This window comes from Fukomys damarensis, unplaced genomic scaffold (genome assembly GCF_012274545.1).
Source record: "Fukomys damarensis isolate Sample0158 unplaced genomic scaffold, DMR_v1.0_HiC HiC_scaffold_27, whole genome shotgun sequence".
Lineage (NCBI taxonomy): Eukaryota > Metazoa > Chordata > Mammalia > Rodentia > Bathyergidae > Fukomys > Fukomys damarensis.
Window position 1 is genome coordinate 4011436 of NW_022900939.1, and position 25699 is coordinate 4037134.

The following is a 25699-nucleotide window of genomic DNA, read 5'->3' on the forward strand; positions in this document are numbered from 1 at the left end:
ATTAAGGTAAGAGAAGGCTCGGGATTTAGCTCGGTGGTTCTGCCACCTGCCGCGCAAACGCAAGGGCCCGAGATTTATCCGAGTTCGATCCCCGGTACCCCCACAAAACAGAATTAAAGTAAGAGAGCTGGTTGGTGGTGCTCGCCTATAATCCTAGCACTCGGGAGGCTAAGGGCAGAAGATTGTTGCCGTTGGAGGCCAGTCTGGGCTACATAATGAGCTAAAGGCCAGGATGAACTACAAAGCACGTCCCTGTCTCAAAAGAAAAAAAAATAGGGTATGAGAAAAATTAATTTGTTCTGCACCTGTGTTGTAGATTCTAAATGGACCAGATAGTATCTAAAGAAAAGAGGAAATAATCATTTAAATGGAAATGATTGGCATTAAATCAACTACCCCAAAGGACTAAAAGTGTTGATCACTGATGAATTTTGGCACTTACGAAAATAATTAGAAAAGCAAGTATTTTCTGAACTTGTATAGTTAATGTCTAGAATTTTTCACCAGTACTTTAAATAGGTACAAGATATAATTTTTGCATGTGACAGATATTGAGATTTTGTATGTTATAGGTATTGGCATTTAGTAACTTTTATTTGTATGTGTGTTTGTATACATGTGTGTTTTTGTAATACAGGCAAAAGACACATTAGAAATTTTTAAAAAGAGAAAATTTAAAGTTAAATTTGTCTTATTATAAATGATGAAAATATCTGTATTTTCCAATATAGATATTAAGCTGCATTTGAAATTTGTCTCCTTAATGAGATACACATCATATTTATGGTATCTGAATGAAAAGAAATATACAAATGCCAAAATGGTTTAAATGTAAAAGATTGATATGCCCAGGTGCAAGAAATCATAATAAAGAAGCACGAGTGTACATTGGCCAGGTCAGAGGAGGGTGGATTTTGAAGAGAGAAGGTAAATGAGAACCAGAATCACCAGGGTTCTCTGAAGCTCTTTTCAGAAAGGAGCAGACAGGGAAATGGAGAAAGTAAAGACTGATTTACCTAAAACTCTGTCCATGTAACCCTTTTCTAAGCCTTTCTAATTTGAATGCCATCGTATGAGGGGAGTCATGTACTGAAATGAATTCAACCAGGTTTTAGGCAAACAAAACCAAAGGAGAAATAAATAACTCTGAAAATACTGATGAGTTTATTTGCCTTTGCAGTCCCTGAATCTGTTCTTTACACTACTGGTTTTCAAACATAGCTTCATTTTAAGATCACCTGGGGATTCCTCACCCCACAAGAAGTTCTGTTAAATGTGTATGGGTCTAGCATTGGATATTCAAAAGATCATAGGTAACTGTAATGCACAATAAAGTTTGAGGCAAAATGTTCTTTAGGAAACAGGAAATGTTGCAAGAAACATCAGTACTACGAAAGGAACCTGCGGTGAGAATATGTCACAATGGTTTTAAGAATTTTCCTAAAAATTGCCAGACTCGCAAAAATGACTGAAAAAAAAAATGGTTAGACTTTGTCTTAGTGATAACGTTTAATATTTTCATTGGTGATTTTGTTTCTGAGAATTCTCAGTGTTTTGCACTTGAAATCCAACATCTCGTCTAATGTACAACTCCACCATGAATTTTGTTTTTCTACTATAGTGTGATGTCTAAATACTCTACTTAGTCATTGCAAGCATCTACCATAGTTAATGTTCTCACTGATGCATTTTTGTTCTAACAAGACGCCCACTGATTTGGTTTGAACCTTAGAAGCTCCACAGACCTTAAAGTTGTATAAAAGCAGTAGTATTCAATATTCTGTCATACAGATGGCCTTGGTTAATTGAAATTTATAATAAATTGTAAATAAACCTCTTCCTCTGACACTTTTTCAGAGAAGGTAATCTAACTTACTTTTGCACGATATAGTAGCCTTGTAATTATATTCAGTAGGGATTTGAATGATTTTACAACCGGACTTGAAATAAAAAGATCATGAGAAAGTTCAGGGAATCCTCAATGTAAGTTGCATAAGCCTTAATTCTGAATACTCTTAATAAAACAGTTGCTTACTGGAGAGGATAGCATTACACACTTAACTTTTAAAAATTCCTGGAGTGTGCCTTAGACTCGGCCATGGTACATGGTACACAGAATGTGGTCACATGACTCATGATACATGGTACATGGGAAGCTGGGTATCTTCATTGAGCGCCAGCTCTCCTGGTTTTCCTCTTTTTTTTTTTTTTTTTTTTTTTTTTTTTTTTTTTTTTTTTTTTTAGTTTATTGGTACATTTTAGGTATACAGTACAGTTCCATTCATCATTGGGATCTTGTACCTTTACATGACAGGTCTTGGTTCTCATTTTTTCCCCTTACCCCTGCCCTACCATCACCCCTCCTCCTTTCCCTATTTACAATGACTTTATTTTCATTTTTTTACTTTCTCGTATTTTTTTCTTTTCCCTTATTACCTTTCCCCTACCCTTCCCACTTCCCCTACACCTTTATCCCCTTTCTTGCTATTTCACATTGCCAATTATACAATTAGGATCTGATGCACAATTATAGTTTTTCACACCAGAGAAACTATTCGGTATTTACACATGAAATCTGAAATTGAAATTTGAAATTGGAAAAAATCATGCCTTTTAAATTGCCATGTACAAAATTATATATTTTTCCCTGTTTGTTATTAATTTTCAATTAACTTTGATAGCATAATTTATTCATTTGATTAATAGAAGTTGGGCTATAGAAAACTGAGCAGGTCATGGAAGATATAAAATTGTTTATATTATTAACATATGAAATAATCTTGATATAGTTTCAACATATCTTGTAGGAGGATGCACAAAATTATAATGAAGGGGAATTTAAATATGGTTCTATGCATTAGTAACTTTTCCATTATGCTCTATTTAATGTAGAAAAGACAGTGGCAATGTAACACTGAACTATTAATGTTGCCTCAAATGATTTAATAATTTCTAATTTTTAATCAAGAATTTCTTCCCTTATCTTTTTTTTTCTTTTTTGAGACAGGGTATCACTGTGTAGTTGAGGCTGACCTGGAACCCACTATGTAGCCCAGGCTGGTCTCAAACTCACAGCGATCCTCCTGCCTCGGCCTCCTGAGTACTAGGATTACAGGCATACGCCACCAAGCACAGCTTTTTCCCTTATCTTCTAAAATTACGAAGCAACGTAACTCTTAAGACCCCTTTGAAAGTAAAGGAACGGAGAATTATCAGCGCCTCAAGGTGTTCATTTTCTCTACATGACAACGTGGCTCTGAGCAAGGAGAAAGCCATGATCTTCTTCCTCTGAGACTGGAAGAGACCACGAGAAAGGTCATTTTCAGTCTTTAACCGAAGAAAAGTGCACCGCACCTGCTGGAATAGATGGCTGGAATTAATGTCACTTACGTCACCGAATTCATCCTCAAGGGAATCACAGACCGGCCGGAGCTGCAGGTGCCCTGCTTCGTGGTGTTTCTCGTCATCTACCTGGTCACAGTGCTGGGCAACCTGGCCTTGATCGCCTTGATTAGGACCGACGCCCGCCTCCACACCCCCATGTACTACCTCCTCAGCCACCTGGCCTTTGTGGACCTTTGCTACTCCTCCGCCATCACCCCCAAGATGATGGCGAATTTTGTCGTGGAGCGCAACACCATCCTCTTTCATGCGTGCGCAGCCCAGCTGGGCTGCTTTCTGACCTTCATGATCACCGAGTGCTTCCTCCTCTCCTCCATGGCCTACGACCGCTACGTCGCCATCTGCAGCCCCCTGCATTATTCGACGCTGATGTCCAAAAGGGTCTGCATCCAGCTGGTGGCGGTGCCCTACGGATACAGCTTTCTGGTGGCTCTGTTCCACACCATCGTCACCTTCCGCCTGACTTACTGTGGCCCCAACGTCATCAACCATTTCTACTGTGATGACCTGCCCCTCTTGGCGCTCTCCTGCTCAGACACACACGTGAAGGAAATCCTTATTTTTGCCTTTGCCGGCTTTGATATGATCTGCTCCTCTTCTATCGTCCTTACCTCCTACCTCTTCATCATCGCTGCCATCCTGAGGATCCGTTCCACCCAGGGGAGACGCAAAGCCATTTCCACCTGTGGCTCCCATATGGTGGCCGTCACTGTTTTCTACGGCACATTGATCTTCATGTACCTGCAGCCCAAGTCAAACCACTCCTTGGACACAGACAAGATGGCCTCAGTATTTTACACGGTGGTGATCCCCATGCTGAACCCCCTGATCTACAGCCTGAGGAACAAGGAGGTGAAAGATGCCTCCAGAAAAGCCTTGGATAAAAGCCGTGAAACCTTAAAAATATTAAAACTGAGAAAATAACGATGTTGTGCTTTATGAAGCAAAAGACACGAAGTAAATAAAAATATTTATTGTAATTCTGCCGCAATCGACCAAAACTATTACTGTTATTTAATAGACTCTAACATGTTCTGCAGGAACCCAGGTGGATTATGTCCATGTGGTGTTTAAATGCAGGCAGAAACAGACAGAGGTGTGGACGAAGGCAGAGGTGTGTTTATTGGAGCCCTGGACTCCAGAACAAGACAGTTGGAATTTGTTATTTCCTTTATTTATTACCTATGCAGCCTTGTACAATACATTTCCATGCTTTGCAAATCTCTTTCCAATTCTGGGAAATAATATGACAAAAACTCACTGGTTTACCTTGAGGATTACATGGCTTAGTATTTATGAAATGCTTAGAACCGTATCAGGTGTTTCTAAGTGCTTTGTAAGTGTGGCTGTAAGATATTCATTACATAAAGTTAAATACTAGTCGCTTGGACTCGCAGAGGCTCACCAGTCCTTAGGTGAGAAAGACAAAGCCTGGCTGGGTTTTGTACCATCCGACAGGACTTGGTCAAAGAGTGCTACTTGTTACAAACAAACCAACCGAAGGGACAAGCATGGTTCTGTCCCCGTTACTTATGAATCACCTCGGGGCACACAATTAGTAATACGAAAACTTTAAATGCAAATGCAAGTTTATCTGAGAATTGTTTTCTTACAAATGTGGGTATTAAGAATGAAGGTCATTAGATTAACTATATTAAAATCAGAGACTTGAGAGGAGGTGGGAGAACGTGGCTTATAACAAGTTGTGTTGAGATACACGGGGTGCATGTATTTGAGTGTTTGTTTAATTGCATGTGACCTCATCATGTCCTGCCATTTATCTTTCCCTGGCATTCATTCAGACACCCTTGTATATCGTGACTTGTAATTAAAAATCTGTGAAGTAATATACTTTTACTACTTATTTTTATTATTATGGGATTTCAGAAGAAAATGAAACTAGTATTTTACCGTTGTCCTGATATTTTTCCACTGTATGAGACTATAACTACCGCCATTGGAGTGAGTAGTTTGCGGATCCAACACAAGGTGATTACTTCCTATTTGTATCTGATTAACTGGTGATTCACATCTGCTGCCAGAATACGCTTTTAGGACTTGCGGATGGAACAGAATCTCTGGCTTTTAAAGCAGGATTAACAGGGCAGCCAGGTGTCTGTTTTCCACACTGTCTGGAGAGTCGATGTATATACGTATAGATACACATAGCAGTGTCACGTAGAAATGTCCAAGCCAGCTACTTTTCTACAGGTAATGAAATCCAGGCTTATAACATCTGGATGGCTTCCCTGCAAAACACTGTTTTTTAAATTTAGTTCTTTCCCCCGCTTTTTAAGCATATGTTTTTAATACATGATCAATATGTTTATCGTCAGAGCTTGGTGCATCTACAACAGCATCTTGAACCTTATTTCTGCCTCTCTCCACTTTTCCCATCTTCTTCCATCCCTGGAAACACTCTTTCTTTTTAATGGATTCACTGCACCTCTTGGCTTCATCGAATTTTTTTATGACAATGACGCGTAAATACTAATTGTGTTGAAATTGAAATCTGCATACGCTTTTAATCCCTTACTACCAACAATCATGTATTCCGGTTAATCTGTGTTTTCATGGGGATCTGAGCTCAGAGACTCAAGTGTATATATAAAGCTAATTCTCTTCCTGGCAAATATACACTGTTCTATGCAAGCTCTAAAAGTACTTTGAAAGTGAGTGGGCTCAAGTCTCAAAACTAGATCCACAAATCAAAACACAAAATCAACATTGTTTAATTTTTTCTCCAACTAATCTTGCATAAATGTATTTCTTGAGCTCCTGTCTCTGTACTGTGTGGCGTTTCTGTATCTGGGTGTACAATAGAGGATGATAAAAGCAAAAAAGGAGTCACAAAATTTTATTAAGGTCTAAGATTATAGGAGGCATGCCTCATTTCAGATATATGTAGCCCAAATTTGAGTTTTTAACTCTTTACTTTGTGATTTGTGATGCTCAACTAAACAAAACATGAGTAAGATGTTTACTCACTTCATAAGTTGCAGTATGAACTTTTAGATAATAATGACGTTCAGATGCCTTGACAGGATAACCAGAGGCTAATAGAGAATATGAAAGATCAGCTGTATTACCATGGATGATAAGAAGCATCTCCTGGTGTGTTTTCTTGTAAATCAAGTCTATTTCATTGCTACGATCACTTGTTTGTAAAACTGATTCATTATCTAAGCTAAATAAAATTGCAAGCAAATGGCTTTGAATCCTCATTCCAAAAGTTTTTTACTTTACATAAAAGTTCTCTGCTCTAGCTGATTTTTTTCAGCTTTGGAGTGAATTACCCAGTCCTAAAAGGGCTAGAATCTTCTCTGCAAGATTTCTAAAACTTTATATTTTAATTAAAAAAAAATCACCACCTCAAAATTTCTGCAATGATGCCAGGAATAGCAGAAAAATAGAGAAATGGCTGACATTTATTGAATATTTGTTATTTTCGTGTTGCTCTAAACATTAAACATATATTAATTTGTGTACTTCCTTTTATTGCATTCCGTACTAAGTACACTGACTGTTTACAACTTTGTAGATGTAAAAAGTAAAAGCCAAAGAAGACAAATGATTTGACTTTAACCCATTTTATCCTACAAACATTGATAATTCAAAAAAATTGAAAACATACTTTTGTTGCAAATCATTTGTTTTAGAGGCACAAGATTTTCAGGAGTACATTTGAAATGAACTTACATTTGAAATGTAAATACCCCATTGAACTCGTAGCTTCTGTGTGCTTTCCTATAATTTTCTCATCTTCCCTCAACACATTTCTGAAGTGTTGGCTTGCTGGAGTACCTCTACGTTGTACGTTACACCTCCTTCAGAGTAATGTTACAACCGATGAAGAGGAACAGCCATGATTATGAATTTATAGGGGGCATAGTTTTTCCTCCTCTGCTTGTTGGAACTTGATTTTGTCTCCGAATGACTTAGAGTCAAATTCCTGACCACACGCAGATTCAGGACAGCCAGAGAGTTCCTTGCCCCTGCCAAGTGGCTGCAGGATGTGGCCTGGCGTAGGGCTGCTACCTCTTCAGCACCGAGTTGCAATGCTTTCCTCTGCTCAGGAGATCGCTGCAGAAAAGAGTAGAAGAACCCGAGGAAGTATCCAGTGTTGCTGTACAACACATATGCACGTATTAGCCATGGGTATGTTTTGTACATTCTTGATGCATAAAATTTGGAACATAAAACACAAGATATAAATTTCTTTCAAAATAATGCATATTTTACAGTATCACCCAGAGTTCATTACAGCCTTTATTTCCCCGTATCCTGTCTTGTATTATTAAACATGTTGTTTAAAAGAGTACTAGGATCAATCTGTCTTTCTTCACCTCTGCTTTTTTTGTTCTTTTAAAATGAAATAACTCCATGTTCACAAAATGCCTCTCAGGGGAAACTCCTGAGAACAGAGCAGAGCACGAGGCACAACCCAAGTGAGTAGAGCCATCCGAGTGGAAACGTGGCTCTGCCTCTTCCCAGCATTGCAAGTGCTCCCCAGACAAAGCCCAAAGTCTGCTGGCTTAGGGACCCTTTCATTATTTGATAGCCAAACGCAACTTTTCTATAATTTTCTTCACAGAATTTTTAACCTCCTGATTCCTTAAACTATAGATCAGTGGGTTTAACATGGGAATCACCACCACATAAAACACGGAAGCAAATTTATCTGTATGAAGAGAATGGCTTGACTTAGGCTGCAGGTACATAAAAATAACCGTCGCATAAAATATCGAGATGGAGGTCAGGTGAGACGCACAGGTAGAAAACGCTTTCTGTCTCCCTTCTGCAGACTGAATCCTCAGGATGGCAAAGAGGATGAAGGCATAAGAAACGAGCACAATCACGAGAGAGCAAAGGGTATTGAACCCTGCGATGATTAGCAACAATAACTCTTTGACGTGAGTGTCAGAACAGGCCAGAGCCATTAAGGGAACGTCATCGCAGTAGAAGTGGTTGACCACGTTGGAGCCACAGAAGGACAACTGGAATGTTGACACTGCTTGGACTAGACCCACAGAGACTCCATAAATGTAAGTGCCAGCAACCATTTGAATACAGAGTTTCCTAGGCATGAGGATGACATACAGTAGCGGGGTGCAGATGGCCACATAGCGGTCGTAGGCCATGACGGAGAGCAGGTACAATTCAGAAACTACAAACGTGACGAAGCAGCACAACTGAACGGCACAGGCAAGAAATGTCATACTTTTAACTTCCTGCCAAAATTGTATAAGCATATTTGGGGTGACAGAGGAAGTGAAGCAGAAGTCAGTAAAAGCCAGATGGCTGAGGAAGAAATACATGGGCGTGTGTAACTGAGGACTGGCTTGGATCAGCACGATCAACCCAAGATTACCCAGAACACTGACTAAGTAGACCACTAGGAACACACCGAAGAGGATGACCTGTAGCCCTGGGTCATCTGTGAGTCCGAAAAGGATGAACCCAGACACCGCTGAGTGATTGCCTTCCACCATCGGAGAGGCTCACATTTTCCTAAAATAAAGTCTTTGGAGAACACGTTCTGAGTAGTACTCGTCCTATGGGCAATAATGCTGATGTAGTAGATGGTTCTGATTCACTGACATATGCTGAATTTAAGAAATTTCTTCATGTTGTGTTTGATTTTACAAGTGATTTATCTTTAAACAGGAATTCCAAAGTGTGCAATCCCGTAGAACTCTGTAAAGATAGGAAAGAATTTTTTAACTTTTATCTCATTGTATAGTGCATGGCACATCTTTATTTTATAAGAGAAAAAAGATGTTGAGAATCATTTGAACATAGATTTAAAAATTATTTTAAAGTTTTTTAACCAAAATTATATGTTTTAGAAAATTTTAATTAGCAGAAAAAGAAATTCTAAAAATTGACTACTGAGGAGCTAACATGAAAGATCCTAAACAAATTTATAGATGATTATGCTCTCTATACCATATATTTAAACTAATTTTAATTGCCTTATTGTTTTTTTGAGTATCTAAGATATCCAATTATTCTTATTTCTTATAGTACTTGTGAGTAAAGTATTGGAAAACACTTAAATTGTGAATAATTTTTCAAAAAAATATGCATAGCAGGATTAAACATAAATAATTACGTGAACTAAAAATCACATTTATCAAGAATCATCAAATACCCCAATGCAGAGTAGGCAAAAATTTCATTTCAACATGAAATTGGATAAGTGCAGCCTGGTTCCCAAATTATTAAAAGAAGGAAGCTTTTGATCATCATCCTTAGTACATACGAGGAATATTTGATACTTTTATTATACTCTATAGCTGGCCTAATTTCTCTATCAAGTCTCAAATCATCAGCCCAGCTACCTCCTTAATTCTCAGACATAGGACCTGGAATGTTTACACCCCATTTATGTTTTATAGCTAGCAATACGCACAACTGAATAACTCACATTTCTTCATTCTGTAATCTCAAGTCATATTTTGTGCAGTTGATTCTTTCAGAGAAGCAGCCATTTCCTAATCAACCAGAGATTGAGACACATTTGCAAAGGCAATCTCTGAGTTTATCTAGATTAAGCACTATCACAGTGATTATCTCAGACTGCATGCCAATGAATTAAATGCAGCTCTTGAGAGATTGAAGTTTGCTTTGTAGAAGTCTCCCTGCAATCCCCGCATAACCACCCTGAAATGGCGTTCAGCTGCCTCCCTAATTTAGAATCCCTGATCCTCGGAGCTCCTCACTCTTCTTAGTACTTACACAGATGTTCTGTGAACTCCGTGTGTTTCTGGCTGTGATATAACCAAACTCTCCACCATCTTCAATCCTTTGATCTTCTTGTCTTAAATGAACATGAGCTCTTCCTTGAATCCCTACATCTCTTCATAATTTGTCTTGCTCCATGTGAGATTCTCCATGTGTTTCAATTTTGGCAGGAAAGCGGAGGCATTCCTGATGTTACACCTCTAATTGTACCTTCTGTGCTTGTGTGAAATCCCCCGATGCCTTGAGCCTTAGACACTCACCAGCTTTGTCTGTTATGTATTTCCAAGGCAATTTCAGCTCCACAGAGTTCAGCTCCTGTGCACAAACACATATTTCATCTCTCAGGTTCTTGAAAATTTGGCACTGGCCCTTTCCCACTCATGCTGCTCCATCTTGTAATGTTTTATCTGGAAATTGATCACATGCTAAGTATCCCAAATGGAAGCAATAACTTAGACCGCCTTTTCCTTTTTACTTGTTATGACTCCGTGACCTCTAATTAATTAATTTATACTCAGTTTTTAAAACTCCACTACTTACTTCTTATCTGAGTCATTCCCTCCTGTGCTCAATGCAGTTTACTATTTATCACCACAACTACTGTATGTTCCAGCATACAAAGTTTTGTACTTTCGTTCCTTCAAGGTATATCACAATTTGGGCATTTTTGAAATGTTCTTCTCTTTGCATTTGTACCTGAGCTACCAAGAACACCATGCAGAAAACTGAACGGATACAAATTAATTGCTTTGGAAATCCAGTAGTCATTTATTTGATTTGCTTTTGCTTGGTCCAAGCATCTGTCTTCCAGTCTATGTGTACTGATTTCCGACCTTAGGATTGCCTTCTTCTTTCTCCACGCCAACCCCATCATATACACCAAGCAGTCATTACTATGTTCAACATTAGATGGAGACAAAATTTTTCAACCTTTCTCACCAGGTCAAAAATGCACTGTCTTCCACAGAAACCCTTTCCGTACTGGGGAAAAATGGGCCTAGAGCTTTCTCCTATTCTACAACTAAGCGTGTGTTTATCCCATACTCTTATCTCCCATATCTCTTCTTGTGGTACTCAATTCAATCTTTCCCATCAAGGAAGATATCTGTAAGGAGTCACCAATGACTTCTGACCCTGTTCCATCACTGTTATCCACTACCTCTCGTCCCTCAATCCCGCGGTACTAGAAATCTGGAAGAATCACCAATGTTCCCTGTGTTCTACACATTTAAATCCTAACCTATCATGTTCCGATGCTTGTTCTCATCATTGCAGTGCAACTCCTCTCTCCAACTTCACCAGCACCCTCCTTCCTCTCAAATCCAACATTAATTTCTTATTTGAGTTTTCTGAAGTGCTTATCCAGTGACAATTGCTTGCCATTCGAGGCTATTACTTTTTCGGTTGTAAGTTACCAAAATCTCTGGCTCTTCTCTTTCTACTAACTTTTTTTTTTTTTTAATGGTACCAGGGATCTAACTCAGGACCTCATGCTAGCAAGACAGGCATGCTGCCACTGAGCTAAATCCCTGACCCTTTCTACCCACTTTTTGTACTCTTGAAGCACTTTACTGCTGTTGTTTCTGTTTGAACTAAAATTGTCCTTTAAGAGTGTTTTTGCCAGCTTATGTTATTTTTGCCCCTTCTTGTTGAGAGCTGCCACCAAAGAAAATGGGAACAAGTGACATACGTATGCAGGCAATGTGAAAGTATGGATCACTACGCTGAATTTCTCTTCTGAAGCCCAAGCAAACTTATCTAATTCTTCCCAAGCATCATCAAGCATATATTTCATAAGTACCTATACTTAACATTCTAGAGATGATTTATATATTAAAAAGCCATATTCTAGTCATAAGCATCAGAGTATACACACACACACACACACACACACACCTATGTTTAAATCAGTGAATGATGCCATCTTTCATGCAGTTATCTTCATGAGAAAAAATATTTCATATATTCTACTAACTTTCAGCATAACCAATCATCAAACATTGCTAATAATTTATTCTATTTTTCAAGTAGGTCTACATCTTGCACCTTCTATATTTTATATATTCAAGCCCCAAATCCAAACTCTACACTAGAGCTTTCTAATTGCTGTACCATCTTCCAGTTTCATCACCTTCTCCATACATGTATCAGGTACTTTTAGTACATCTTCCACTATGCAAATTATAGCTTTTTGTTTTCCATTAAATTTGCAACTGAGTTCTAAGTTTCTAACACGATTAATTAAAATTCTGATAAATAAACTCCAAGTAGACTGATCTATCCCTTGCAATAATTTAATAGAATAAACAACTGTACCTAGTAGATTCAAAAATTAGTAGACACTCTAAATATATTATTGAAATAATTGAAAAAATAAATACAAGGATTGTGCATTGCAAGCTTTTATAACTTCTATTACCTTGAATATATTTTATATCTCATTACACATTTCCTTTGAGTAATTGAAAAGAAAAACATAAGGAAGCCACTATACCTTGAGGCAATCCATAAATGCCAACAATGATAATGTACTGTTTCATTACTTAGGCACTGTGAGGTTATTTTGTATGATTTTTTAGTCCCTCTGGAATATTTTCAAGAATTATATCAAGTTAAAGAACTGTTGATCCAAAAACATAACAAAGCTTTACTCACATAAGCAATTATGTTGTGGCTGATCCGTGGGGACCCTGTTTGCTTGACAGATAAAAATACACACTAGATTGACAGACCATTATGCTGAACCTAAGTGTAGCAAAGAATTAAATGATAGCCAAAGTGGTGTGACAATATGAGAAGTAAGACACGTAAGATTTAATTTTATTTGTATTTCATGCATCAAAGTTGTACATTATTTAGGAGATCATGGTACTAATTGGATTAAAGTACATTAACACACTAATTGGCTGTGCAAGGCTACCAAGAAATTATTTTCATGGCATTAAACACCCAACTCTGTATTTTCTATTTAGGTCCAGCTCTGTGACTGCTTGGGATACACTTGAAGTGTTTAAGTTAGTGTACTGTGGGGTTACCCGCATAGTTGTGTTTATTGCTGTACGAAATGCAGTAGCCAAGAAACTGAACCAGGCTAGGTATTTATAAACAGATGAAAAGATAAAGAAAATGTGGTGTATATACACAGTCTGGAGTATATAAAGAACAAAATTTTGCCATTTACAGGAAAAATGATGAAACTAGAGATTTTCCATTTGGAGCAAAATAAGATTGACTTGGAAAGCTATCTATCACATGTTCTCTCTAATATATGGAATATAAAAAGATGACAAAATATTAAAATGAAACCTTGCTACACAAGAGAAAGAGGATTAGGTGGGAGGCACATGTAATAAGGGGGATAAATATGATTAAAATACACCGCGCATGTTGAGATCCCCCCAAAATGTGAAATTGAGGGGTGGATGGAAAACTCAGGTGATGGAATGATTGAAATATGTTATATACATATTTTAATCTCCCCAAATGAAGTCTATTAATCTGTACAGCACATGTCCATTAAGAAAAATAATTAGAAAGTCCATGAGACTCTCTTTAAGAAAAGCTTCTGAGGAAATTGGTTCCCTGAGAGTCGTTTCACTGAGTTGAATTTCTCAGAGCAAGCTGAAGCTGTAGTTCAAGGTGTGATGACTGTGGCTCCATTGACACCAGACCTTGGTGGCTTCCATTTGATGCATGCCTGTTTAATAGCACGCAGAATTTAAGAATTACGGGGTCAGCGATGCTTCCACACAAATTTCAAAGGAAGGCCTGTGAGGCCAGGCAAGGATCCCATGATAAGGCAGTGTTTGATGGTGTGGGAATGAAGCCAAAGTGTAAAGTTTTCAGGCAATGACAGCAAAAGATCCAGCCAATCGAGCAGAGCGGAGCTTTGTGAATGTGTCCCAAGTTCTTCCTTCTTTTCCTTTCATTACATTTAGGCTAGCAGCCTATGGGCAGGTGTCACCTATACCTGAGGTCGATTTTCCTCTTAGTTTGCTGGTCTGCAAACCAATATCCACAGACACACCCAGAGGTGTGCATTACCAATTGGCTATGTGTTTTATAATCCATGTGATTTGATATTTCACAAACAATGGTCACAAGGCCCTTTTCATTGTCACATATTTAAAGACAAATGCTGAAAAACAATACAAAGATGTATTCAAGAACAAGGAATTTTTGGATATTTGCCAATTGGTGACCAAATTAATACAATGAAATCAATGATCGATAATATTCTTGTCTTTCAGTCAATAAAAGAACCTTGAATAAAGGTAAATCGATCTTTTGGGGGCTGACAGTTCCATTAATTACTGTATCTGCCTAGATCTTTTGTTAAATTTGTTTTAAACTTTCTTATATTCAGTTCATAGTGCACTTATGGATATATTTTACATTAATATTTAGTAGATGAGCAATGTATTTAGCAAAAGTTTTTGGAAGACTTTAAAAAATGCAAATCTCTCAATCATAGACATTGGAACATTTCTTCTGAGAATAGTGTCTCAAGTGTTATTATCAACAATTCAGTTCAACAGTAAGAAATAACAATAGAATTCTCATTTATTTCTCTAGAAAAGGAATGCAGGCAAATCATAGTTTAATTCACATTGTCATTATCCCTCAGAAACGAACTAAGCATTCTATCTAAGAATCTATTTAGCAAAATATTTGAAATTGCTGTAATGTCTTTTAAACCTGTATTCTCAGAGATTTGACATAAATGCAATACATCAGCCAGAAATTGCTGTACATATCACTAAAGAAAGGGGAGAGGATGGGGGGAAGTGAGGATGTAACAATGACTCCACCATGCTGAAAATATAAACTCTACCTGATCGTAATATTTTACGAGTTTTTAGTAGACCACGTTTATACTTAGACAGTGATGAATGTACTGGTGTAAAGGAAATTTGTGTTTAGATGTTCTTCAATAGCTACACTCTAAAAGTAGGATGGATGGATTAGCTCTACTGATCTGTGTTCCTCAATAACAGCAGGTGGAGGAGAAACGGCTTTTCATGTTAGTAGCACTGTGATTGGAATATTGGTATAGGGCTAGAATATTTTGTTGGTCTGCAGTTGAGTTGCCTTGATCTGAAGTAGTAGTGACTTATGGATCACAGTGTGTAGGAGACCACCTCACTGATTATGCCCAAAGAAGTCTGTAAGCAGTGCAGGCTGTAAGGAGTTAGCCCTGCAATTGGCTTATTTTAAGAACTGAGTCTCACCAAGCACATGGATAATATACAGAAGAAGTCAGAGAGACCTTTACCCAAATTCCATTCCAAGCCCAATACAAAATGCTTTGTCACTTCTTTTAGAAGACTTGCCTGCATCAGCAATGTATGTCTAGCAACCACAGGTAGCCCCCTCACCCCAATTTAACAATGATTGCATCACCAAGAAATGTCCATGGTTCTGGCTGGTCACTGTCTTTGTTGCTTGCGTAAGCACTGGCCACCCTGGCTCCTCACGTTTCTCTATTTAATTCTGTCTCTGAGTCTTTCTTCTCATCCTGTGCTGTAGCACTGAAGAGGAGATCAGGATCATGAGCAGGGGCCTCCCATCATGTTGTTTTGGGGTTAAGATTGATAGGCAACTGTTATTGCTTAACTGTTATATTCAATGTATATATGATTAGTAGCATGTCTCAACTATACAGGATTCAGAATACCATTCAGTTTGTATATTTAGAATGTATAGAGATGGACGGAAGAGTACTACTAATAAAATAAAGACTATGACATTATTTTCATGAGAAATGTATATTTTTAGGAGATGTTGAACATGAACTTAAAAAAATTCATCTGAAATGCATGCATCAGAACACAAACACAATGAAAATGAAAATGATTAATTGTTTAAAAGATCACAATGAAATAACACAAAATTTTCTACTCTCATTTTGATGATTTTAAAATGTAGACGATCATGTTGCCAAGTATTTCACAACTGGTTATTGTCCAATTTCCTAAAAGCATTTAAAGAAATTTCAGTAGACTAAAAGAATAAAAAAGCAGAAGGATAGGCAAGGTGCACCATGGAATAGAATGGGGTACAGAGACAGGATGATCCACAATCACTTGATTTATAATGAAAGCATCAGGGAAGGCATTTGGGGAAGGGATGATATCTAGAGAAGATGTGGTGTTAATTAATGCCCTTTATTTTTATAATCATCTTTAACCTCACAATGAGATCAGGGGATCAGCCTTTATTCCTTTCTGCAGATGAGGAAACTGAGGTGGAGAAAGCTGAAATGATATAAAATGGTAAGAACTGTTTATTACCCATTTTATGGAAAAAAATTTGCAACTCTGAACACCAGAAATACATCACTACTGAACAGACAGTGAGATATGCTGCAAAGTGCTTTCAGTCACCTGTGTGAAGAACCTGTCACTAAGTGTACAATACCACGTTAATATGAAGATGTAGAAAAGCAGAGAGGTGGGGGAATGATCCAGTGATAAAACAAAACAAACAGTATAAAACCATTGCCTCAAAATATGATATTTCCACAAACTCACATGTGGTGAATTTGGAATATAAATCAACAGATACTGATATATTTTAATATAGCCTAGATTTTTTTCTATATCAAATACAATTCAGATATAGCTTCAATTTTTCAATATTTCCTTCAACTATTGGTGAAGTTTTGTGTTAAATAAGATTATGATCGTCCTGTCTCTCTTGTCTATCAATCTCTTTTTCTTTAAAATTCAACAGTTCTATATTTAGAATTCCTGCTCATGTGAAACTGTGAGGATGAAACATATCGAGCGAGTGTGAGCACAATGGGTGGAGGCTGTGGCTTTGCCATTACAGCACCAAGACCCAGGCTAGCACAACTCAAAGTCCTTTCATCTTGGCTCAGGACTTTACATTATTTGATAGCCAAACACAATTTTTCAACAATTTTCTTCAAGGAATTTTTTACCTCTTGATTTCTCAAGCTATAAATCAATGGATTTAACATGGGAATCACCACCACATAAAACACGGAAGCAAATTTATCTTTATTTAGAGAATGGCTTGACTTAGGCTGCAGGTACATAAAAATAACCGTCACATAAAATATCGAAATGGAGGCCAGGTGAGACGCACATGTAGAAAACGCTTTCTGTCTCCCTTCTGCGGACTGAATCCTCAGGATGGCAAAGAGGATGAAGGCATAAGAAATGAGCACAATCATTAGTGAGAAAAGGAAATTGAACCCTGCAATGATTAGCAACATGAGCTCTTTGACCTGAGTGTCAGAACAGGCCAGAGCAATTAAGGGAACATCATCGCAGTAGAAGTGGTTGATCACGTTGGAGCCACAAAAAGACAAGCGGAACGTGGCCACTGTCTGTACCACACCCACCGTGAACCCATAAACATAAGTGCTGGCCATCATTTGAACACACAGTTTCCTAGGCATGAGGATGACATACAGTAGCGGGCTACAGATGGCCACGTAGCGGTCGTAGGCCATGATGGATAGCACGAACACTTCGCACACTACAAATGTGATGAAGCAGCACACCTGGACGGCACAGGCAAGGAATGGTATACTTTTAACATTGCGGCAAAAATTCACCAGCATATTTGGGGTGACAGCAGAGGTAAAACAGAAGTCAATAAAAGCCAGATGGCTGAGGAAGAAGTACATGGGCGTGTGCAGCTGTGGGCTGACTTGGATCAGCGTGATCAACCCAAGATTGCTCAGGACACTGACTAAGTAGACCACTAGGAACACACCGAAGAGGATGACCTGGAGCTCTGGGTCCTCTGTGAGCCCCAGGAGGATGAATCCAGATTCTGCTGAGTGATTCCCCTCAGCCATAGAAAAGTTTTAAAATATTTTGCATAAGAAAGTCCTTCACAGTCCATGCTTTTGTGAAGTCTTTCTGATTGCCGTGATTATGAGGTGGTTAGTTTATATTGGACGCACTCAAAGCAATTACTTCTTCTTGCTCTCGGAATCAGGTGACCTATTTTAGTTAGAATTCCAAAGAATGAGTTCCTGTAGGGTTTTGCAAAGATAGAAATAGTTCTTTTAGGTTTTTGCCTAATTTAATGATCTATAGTATAAGATCCATTTGGAAAAATTTAAATAGCATAAAGCATAAATTCTAAAATTGATTTAAAAAAGATTAATGTGGAACATTGCAAACAAAATTTTGTTATTAATGATCTTGCTACCATACTCTCAGGATGATTTTTAAATGTTATACTGTTCTTTTCAACATCTTTGGGCCTTCGTTTTTCCATTAATATAGAACTTGAAATGAAATAGAAGAAAAAAGTGACACTATGGAAAGTCTTTGTATTAAAATATCTGGATTAAAGTATCAATATACATTGAATGAACCAAAAAAACACATGGTTTTCAGATATCTTCACATATCTGAATGCAGTACAGGAAAAGAAATTATTCTAGGATTCATTTCTAGAAACACAACCTGGTTCCTGACCAAGGAAAAGGAGAAAGCTTTTGATGATCTTCACAGATACTGAAGATTTTAATATATTTTTCACTATATTATCTCCTGTAACCTCTACATCAGTTCTGTAAATTGCCAGTATGGCTATTATGTTAATTCTCAGTTGTGTAAACTAAGGCTGAGAGTTTGTTTTGCATTCTTTTTCTTCAAAAGGTGAACTGTTAATTAGTAAAAGGTAAAGCAGAATAAGTCATACACATTGATTGTGTAATCTCAATTCATCGTTTTTGCAAATACTCTCACAGATGCAGAAATTTCTCTGTCAACTAGAGATCAAGACAAATTAGAACAATAATCTAAGAGTTAATGCATAGCAAGTGCTTAGAACAATGATTTATACTGTGTATCCAATAAATCAGTTGGAACTCGGCCATGTTGGTTAGGTCAAAGCTTACTTTGTAAAGTATGTCTGCAATCACTCTGTAATAATAAATACAGAAGCTTACAATTTTGCAATATTTTGAAATGGTCTTAACTTGCCCCACTCAGTTCATATCTCTACTTCTTGTTACTCATTCCTTTTAGTACTAATATTTATATTCTGTGAAACCTGTGCATGTTAGCTTGTAATATTACCAAAATCTCCAATATCCTCAATCCTGTGATTCCTGTTCTCTTAAAATGAGTTTTGATGGCTACTTGAAAACCTCCATCTCTTTAGACCACTTGTCACTCAGATGGAAACTTTTCATGTGACTCAAATGTGCCAGGTTTAGTAAGATTTGTTGATACTGATACCACTGTTACACAGCTGGCATTAAATTTTATATTTGTGTAAACTCTCCTACTGCCTTGAGTTTTATACACTTCTATAGTTAATCAGGAGCATTCCCCAAAGTTGTTATCAGCCTCAATACACAAATTTCATCTATGGCCTCAGCAATCTAATCTCCATTACACATGAATTTCCCATTCACATGGATCCATCTTATAAATTAGTTTACCTAGAAACACATCAAGTACTAAATACACAAAACAGAAACCACACCTCGTGATCATAACTGGCCTTTTCCTTGTTCTTTCAGTTATACAGATGCACTTCATTTATGTATATCTGTTCCATAAATTCCGCTCATTCCCTTTTGCCACATACTGTGTTCAGTTCTTCCTATAGACAGCTTATTAGAATTAACTTTTCAAATATATAAAATTTTATTAGCCTCATTCTTTTCAGACAGATCCAGTTTTGGTTATTGTCAAATATGTTTTCGACGTGTTTCTGAACATGTCTCTGACATACAGGAGACTTGAGGTAACACAACATTTTCACATTTAATAATTTAATTGACTTGCATTTGATTGTACTAAGCCTCTTGTGTCCTAGGCTCTGTGGAGCGATTCTGAACCATGTTCTTACCTATTTATTTTACTACAGCACTGGTACAGTTTACTGTGAATAGAGATATTGTGTCTGACATTAGAGGGAGAATGCATTTCTCAACTTGTCTTTCCAGTTGAAGATCACATCCATCTATTTCTTTGGAGGGCAAAGGGTGAGAAGGCTGTCCTGTTATCAATACCCACAAAAAATATATTCCCATAAAATTCTGTATCCAGTCTCTCTTCTCATGCTAATTAACTCAATCTTTCTTGGCAACTTTAAAAAAGAGCAAGATAGCTACAAAGAAGACTCACCTGTGATGTCAGACTTCTATTCCTACTTTATTCCTAATTCCCTTAGGACCAGACATACTTGAAAAGCCACTGATACCCACTTACTCCTTCACATTTGTATTTTATCCACTTGCATTCAGATACTTGCTATCATCATTGCAATGTGATTATTCTTTCCAAGTTCACCAACATTATCTTTCCCTTCACATCCAAAGCTGATTTTTTATTTGACTTCTGTGAAGCACTCCTCTATTGAACTCACTTGTCAAGATAAAGACCACTCCTTCTTGGGTTTCTGAGTCACCAAAGTCTCTCATTTTTCTGTTCCATTTTCTCAAAGTGTTTTTCCCCTGTCCTTACGTTCAACTTTTTTTTTTTTTTTTGTACTGGGGGTTGAACTCGGGTCCTTGCACTTGCGAGGCAGGCCACCGAATCCCTGAGCTAAATCCCCAGCCCTCCCTGTCCTTATGATGAGGTCGCACTATTCCACTATTTTGTTACGTCAGCTCCTGTCATCTGGGTCCATTCTTGTTTCAAGTTCTGGATCTAACACTGTAGGGACGGTCGCCATCCGTGAGGTGGTGAAGCAGAAACCTGTACCTTTAGAGCGTTTTCTTCCTTTGAAGCTCAGGCATGCACATCTTCCCTGCTTCCTCAGTAGCTTGGATCAGCCATCTCGGAGGTGACTCTGTTCAATACACTCAGAGAGAAGGCACCCGGAGCACCTCAGATGCATCAGTGTAAATTCTTACCCAGTGGACGCTGTCCTCTGCCACCCAGTCATTCGGTGGACAATAATGAAAGAAAACCTATTTTGCATCTTCTAGATTCCACCCAAAATGATCAAATATTAGTATAATTACTTTCTTTTTAAAAGAATATGCCTGCTTCTCAGAGCTCCTACCTTTAATTTATTCGTGTCTGACACCAGGACTCTGAGTTAGTGCTTCCTAATCCCTCCACCAGCCTTCAGTTAAGAAAAGTTTTAAAATATTTTGCATAAGAAAGTCCTTCACAGTCCATGCTTTTGTGAAGTCTTTCTGATTGCCGTGATTATGAGGTGGTTAGTTTATATTGGACGCACTCAAAGCAATTACTTCTTCTTGCTCTCGGAATCAGGTGACCTATTTTAGTTAGAATTCCAAAGAATGAGTTCCTGTAGGGTTTTGCAAAGATAGAAATAGTTCTTTTAGGTTTTTGCCTAATTTAATGATCTATAGTATAAGATCCATTTGGAAAAATTTAAATAGCATAAAGCATAAATTCTAAAATTGATTTAAAAAAGATTAATGTGGAACATTGCAAACAAAATTTTGTTATTAATGATCTTGCTACCATACTCTCAGGATGATTTTTAAATGTTATACTGTTCTTTTCAACATCTTTGGGCCTTCGTTTTTCCATTAATATAGAACTTGAAATGAAATAGAAGAAAAAAGTGACACTATGGAAAGTCTTTGTATTAAAATATCTGGATTAAAGTATCAATATACATTGAATGAACCAAAAAAACACATGGTTTTCAGATATCTTCACATATCTGAATGCAGTACAGGAAAAGAAATTATTCTAGGATTCATTTCTAGAAACACAACCTGGTTCCTGACCAAGGAAAAGGAGAAAGCTTTTGATGATCTTCACAGATACTGAAGATTTTAATATATTTTTCACTATATTATCTCCTGTAACCTCTACATCAGTTCTGTAAATTGCCAGTATGGCTATTATGTTAATTCTCAGTTGTGTAAACTAAGGCTGAGAGTTTGTTTTGCATTCTTTTTCTTCAAAAGGTGAACTGTTAATTAGTAAAAGGTAAAGCAGAATAAGTCATACACATTGATTGTGTAATCTCAATTCATCGTTTTTGCAAATACTCTCACAGATGCAGAAATTTCTCTGTCAACTAGAGATCAAGACAAATTAGAACAATAATCTAAGAGTTAATGCATAGCAAGTGCTTAGAACAATGATTTATACTGTGTATCCAATAAATCAGTTGGAACTCGGCCATGTTGGTTAGGTCAAAGCTTACTTTGTAAAGTATGTCTGCAATCACTCTGTAATAATAAATACAGAAGCTTACAATTTTGCAATATTTTGAAATGGTCTTAACTTGCCCCACTCAGTTCATATCTCTACTTCTTGTTACTCATTCCTTTTAGTACTAATATTTATATTCTGTGAAACCTGTGCATGTTAGCTTGTAATATTACCAAAATCTCCAATATCCTCAATCCTGTGATTCCTGTTCTCTTAAAATGAGTTTTGATGGCTACTTGAAAACCTCCATCTCTTTAGACCACTTGTCACTCAGATGGAAACTTTTCATGTGACTCAAATGTGCCAGGTTTAGTAAGATTTGTTGATACTGATACCACTGTTACACAGCTGGCATTAAATTTTATATTTGTGTAAACTCTCCTACTGCCTTGAGTTTTATACACTTCTATAGTTAATCAGGAGCATTCCCCAAAGTTGTTATCAGCCTCAATACACAAATTTCATCTATGGCCTCAGCAATCTAATCTCCATTACACATGAATTTCCCATTCACATGGATCCATCTTATAAATTAGTTTACCTAGAAACACATCAAGTACTAAATACACAAAACAGAAACCACACCTCGTGATCATAACTGGCCTTTTCCTTGTTCTTTCAGTTATACAGATGCACTTCATTTATGTATATCTGTTCCATAAATTCCGCTCATTCCCTTTTGCCACATACTGTGTTCAGTTCTTCCTATAGACAGCTTATTAGAATTAACTTTTCAAATATATAAAATTTTATTAGCCTCATTCTTTTCAGACAGATCCAGTTTTGGTTATTGTCAAATATGTTTTCGACGTGTTTCTGAACATGTCTCTGACATACAGGAGACTTGAGGTAACACAACATTTTCACATTTAATAATTTAATTGACTTGCATTTGATTGTACTAAGCCTCTTGTGTCCTAGGCTCTGTGGAGCGATTCTGAACCATGTTCTTACCTATTTATTTTACTACAGCACTGGTACAGTTTACTGTGAATAGAGATATTGTGTCTGACATTAGAGGGAGAATGCATTTCTCAACTTGTCTTTCCAGTTGAAGATCACATCCATCTATTTCTTTGGAGGGCAAAGGGTGAGAAGGCTGTCCTGTTATCAATACCCACAAAAAATATATTCCCATAAAATTCTGTATCCAGTCTCTCTTCTCATGCTAATTAACTCAATCTTTCTTGGCAACTTTAAAAAAGAGCAAGATAGCTACAAAGAAGACTCACCTGTGATGTCAGACTTCTATTCCTACTTTATTCCTAATTCCCTTAGGACCAGACATACTTGAAAAGCCACTGATACCCACTTACTCCTTCACATTTGTATTTTATCCACTTGCATTCAGATACTTGCTATCATCATTGCAATGTGATTATTCTTTCCAAGTTCACCAACATTATCTTTCCCTTCACATCCAAAGCTGATTTTTTATTTGACTTCTGTGAAGCACTCCTCTATTGAACTCACTTGTCAAGATAAAGACCACTCCTTCTTGGGTTTCTGAGTCACCAAAGTCTCTCATTTTTCTGTTCCATTTTCTCAAAGTGTTTTTCCCCTGTCCTTACGTTCAACTTTTTTTTTTTTTTTTGTACTGGGGGTTGAACTCGGGTCCTTGCACTTGCGAGGCAGGCCACCGAATCCCTGAGCTAAATCCCCAGCCCTCCCTGTCCTTATGATGAGGTCGCACTATTCCACTATTTTGTTACGTCAGCTCCTGTCATCTGGGTCCATTCTTGTTTCAAGTTCTGGATCTAACACTGTAGGGACGGTCGCCATCCGTGAGGTGGTGAAGCAGAAACCTGTACCTTTAGAGCGTTTTCTTCCTTTGAAGCTCAGGCATGCACATCTTCCCTGCTTCCTCAGTAGCTTGGATCAGCCATCTCGGAGGTGACTCTGTTCAATACACTCAGAGAGAAGGCACCCGGAGCACCTCAGATGCATCAGTGTAAATTCTTACCCAGTGGACGCTGTCCTCTGCCACCCAGTCATTCGGTGGACAATAATGAAAGAAAACCTATTTTGCATCTTCTAGATTCCACCCAAAATGATCAAATATTAGTATAATTACTTTCTTTTTAAAAGAATATGCCTGCTTCTCAGAGCTCCTACCTTTAATTTATTCGTGTCTGACACCAGGACTCTGAGTTAGTGCTTCCTAATCCCTCCACCAGCCTTCAGTTCTGCTACGGCTTCGGAGCATAGGACTCCTCAGAGGGTTTCCTGAAGAGCGAATCTCGGCTTGTCGTTTTGAGTGACCTTGACCTCGAGTCCAAACTTCTTCACGGGGCTAAAGTTTTAATAAATGCATTTAACTGTGGACCAATCTCAACTCTCCAAGATGCTAAGTAGAACAAATACCTATTCCTAGGAGAATTTAGTAATTCGTAGAGATTCCAAGTATACTATGGAGAAAATTGTACACATGAGCAAAGATTCTGTCCTTTCAACCCTTTTTAGATGACTTCAATTATGCTCCCCCCATATTGCATTTGAAAAGCGGCGAAAAGCCGAAACATTCCAATATGTCTTGAGGGGAACCATGGAGACCAACAATAAGAATGTCTTGTTATTTAAGCATTGTGAAGTTGTTTTATATGATCGTGTGTTCTTCTGAGAATATATTGAATTGCATCATTTTACACAATCACTGGACCAAAAAAAAAACAACAACAACAACAAAAAACTTCACGAATACAGGTAATTATGGCGGTCTAGTCTTTTGGGAGCCAATTTGCTTAACAGGCAAAAAATAAGCACCTGAAGGCAGATTCGTACACTAATCCTAACTGTAATAAGGAATTAATAAATGATAATAAGAAGCCTGAGTGTAATAAAGGATGAATAAATGATAGCAAAATATCTTACCATATGATAGATAAAGCACACAATGTTTAACTAGTTTTATTGACTTTTTAAATGTTTCTATAGATTTTATTAAAGTAGAGAACTTTTGTAAGATTCTAGTACTCAATACATCGAACTACCTGAAGCTGCTGTTGGGCTTTGCAGGACTGGAAAGGAACACTTTTCTTGGTAGCGACCTTCCCATTCCACACTTGAAATGTAATGATTTTCTAGACATAGGAAAATAGTAAGGAACTGATGAATTCCTTATGGGACCCCAGGTGCACTTAGTTCAACTTCAGAGAAGTTTTGCCTGAAAGTTCTGTTGAAGAAGGAATATGATTTAAAACATGTTAATGTTCTTCTGAAGTCTGTTGCATAGCAAGATGGGGTCTTTTTGCTGTAGGGCAGGGCACTTTGAGGTAGGGATTGGGAAGAGGAGGGAAAGGAGGCAGGGGGATTGTGAAGTGCTGTGTTACCTGCACCATGTCCCTCTGAGGACTGTGATCATGGTGTACCTAAAAAATGTATGAATTCATGTATATATATAT

The 25699-nt window shown here is 37.6% G+C and overlaps 3 protein-coding genes across 3 annotated transcripts; 1 reads left to right on the top strand and 2 right to left on the bottom strand.

Moving 5' to 3' along the window:
• The first annotated feature begins 3366 nt into the window (after positions 1 to 3366).
• LOC104851238 (olfactory receptor 1038) lies at positions 3367 to 4326 on the top strand. The gene has a single exon (XM_010608412.1). It carries the CDS (start codon positions 3367 to 3369, stop codon positions 4324 to 4326), a length of 960 nt encoding a protein of 319 aa, XP_010606714.1.
• A 3626-nt stretch (positions 4327 to 7952) lies between these two features.
• On the bottom strand, positions 7953 to 8894 carry LOC104851165 (olfactory receptor 5AL1). Its single transcript, XM_010608343.1, has one exon. The coding sequence runs from the start codon at positions 8892 to 8894 to the stop codon at positions 7953 to 7955; it is 942 nt and encodes a 313-aa protein (XP_010606645.1).
• Positions 8895 to 17041: 8147 nt separating this feature from the next.
• On the bottom strand, positions 17042 to 17983 carry LOC104851166 (olfactory receptor 5AL1). Its single transcript, XM_010608345.1, has one exon. The coding sequence runs from the start codon at positions 17981 to 17983 to the stop codon at positions 17042 to 17044; it is 942 nt and encodes a 313-aa protein (XP_010606647.1).
• Positions 17984 to 25699: the final 7716 nt, after the last annotated feature.

Coding starts and splice junctions, on each gene's coding strand:
- LOC104851238 (XM_010608412.1), top strand. CDS start 3,367: ATGGCTGGAATTAATGTCACTTACGTCACCGAATTCATCCTCAAGGGA.
- LOC104851165 (XM_010608343.1), bottom strand. CDS start 8,894: ATGGTGGAAGGCAATCACTCAGCGGTGTCTGGGTTCATCCTTTTCGGA.
- LOC104851166 (XM_010608345.1), bottom strand. CDS start 17,983: ATGGCTGAGGGGAATCACTCAGCAGAATCTGGATTCATCCTCCTGGGG.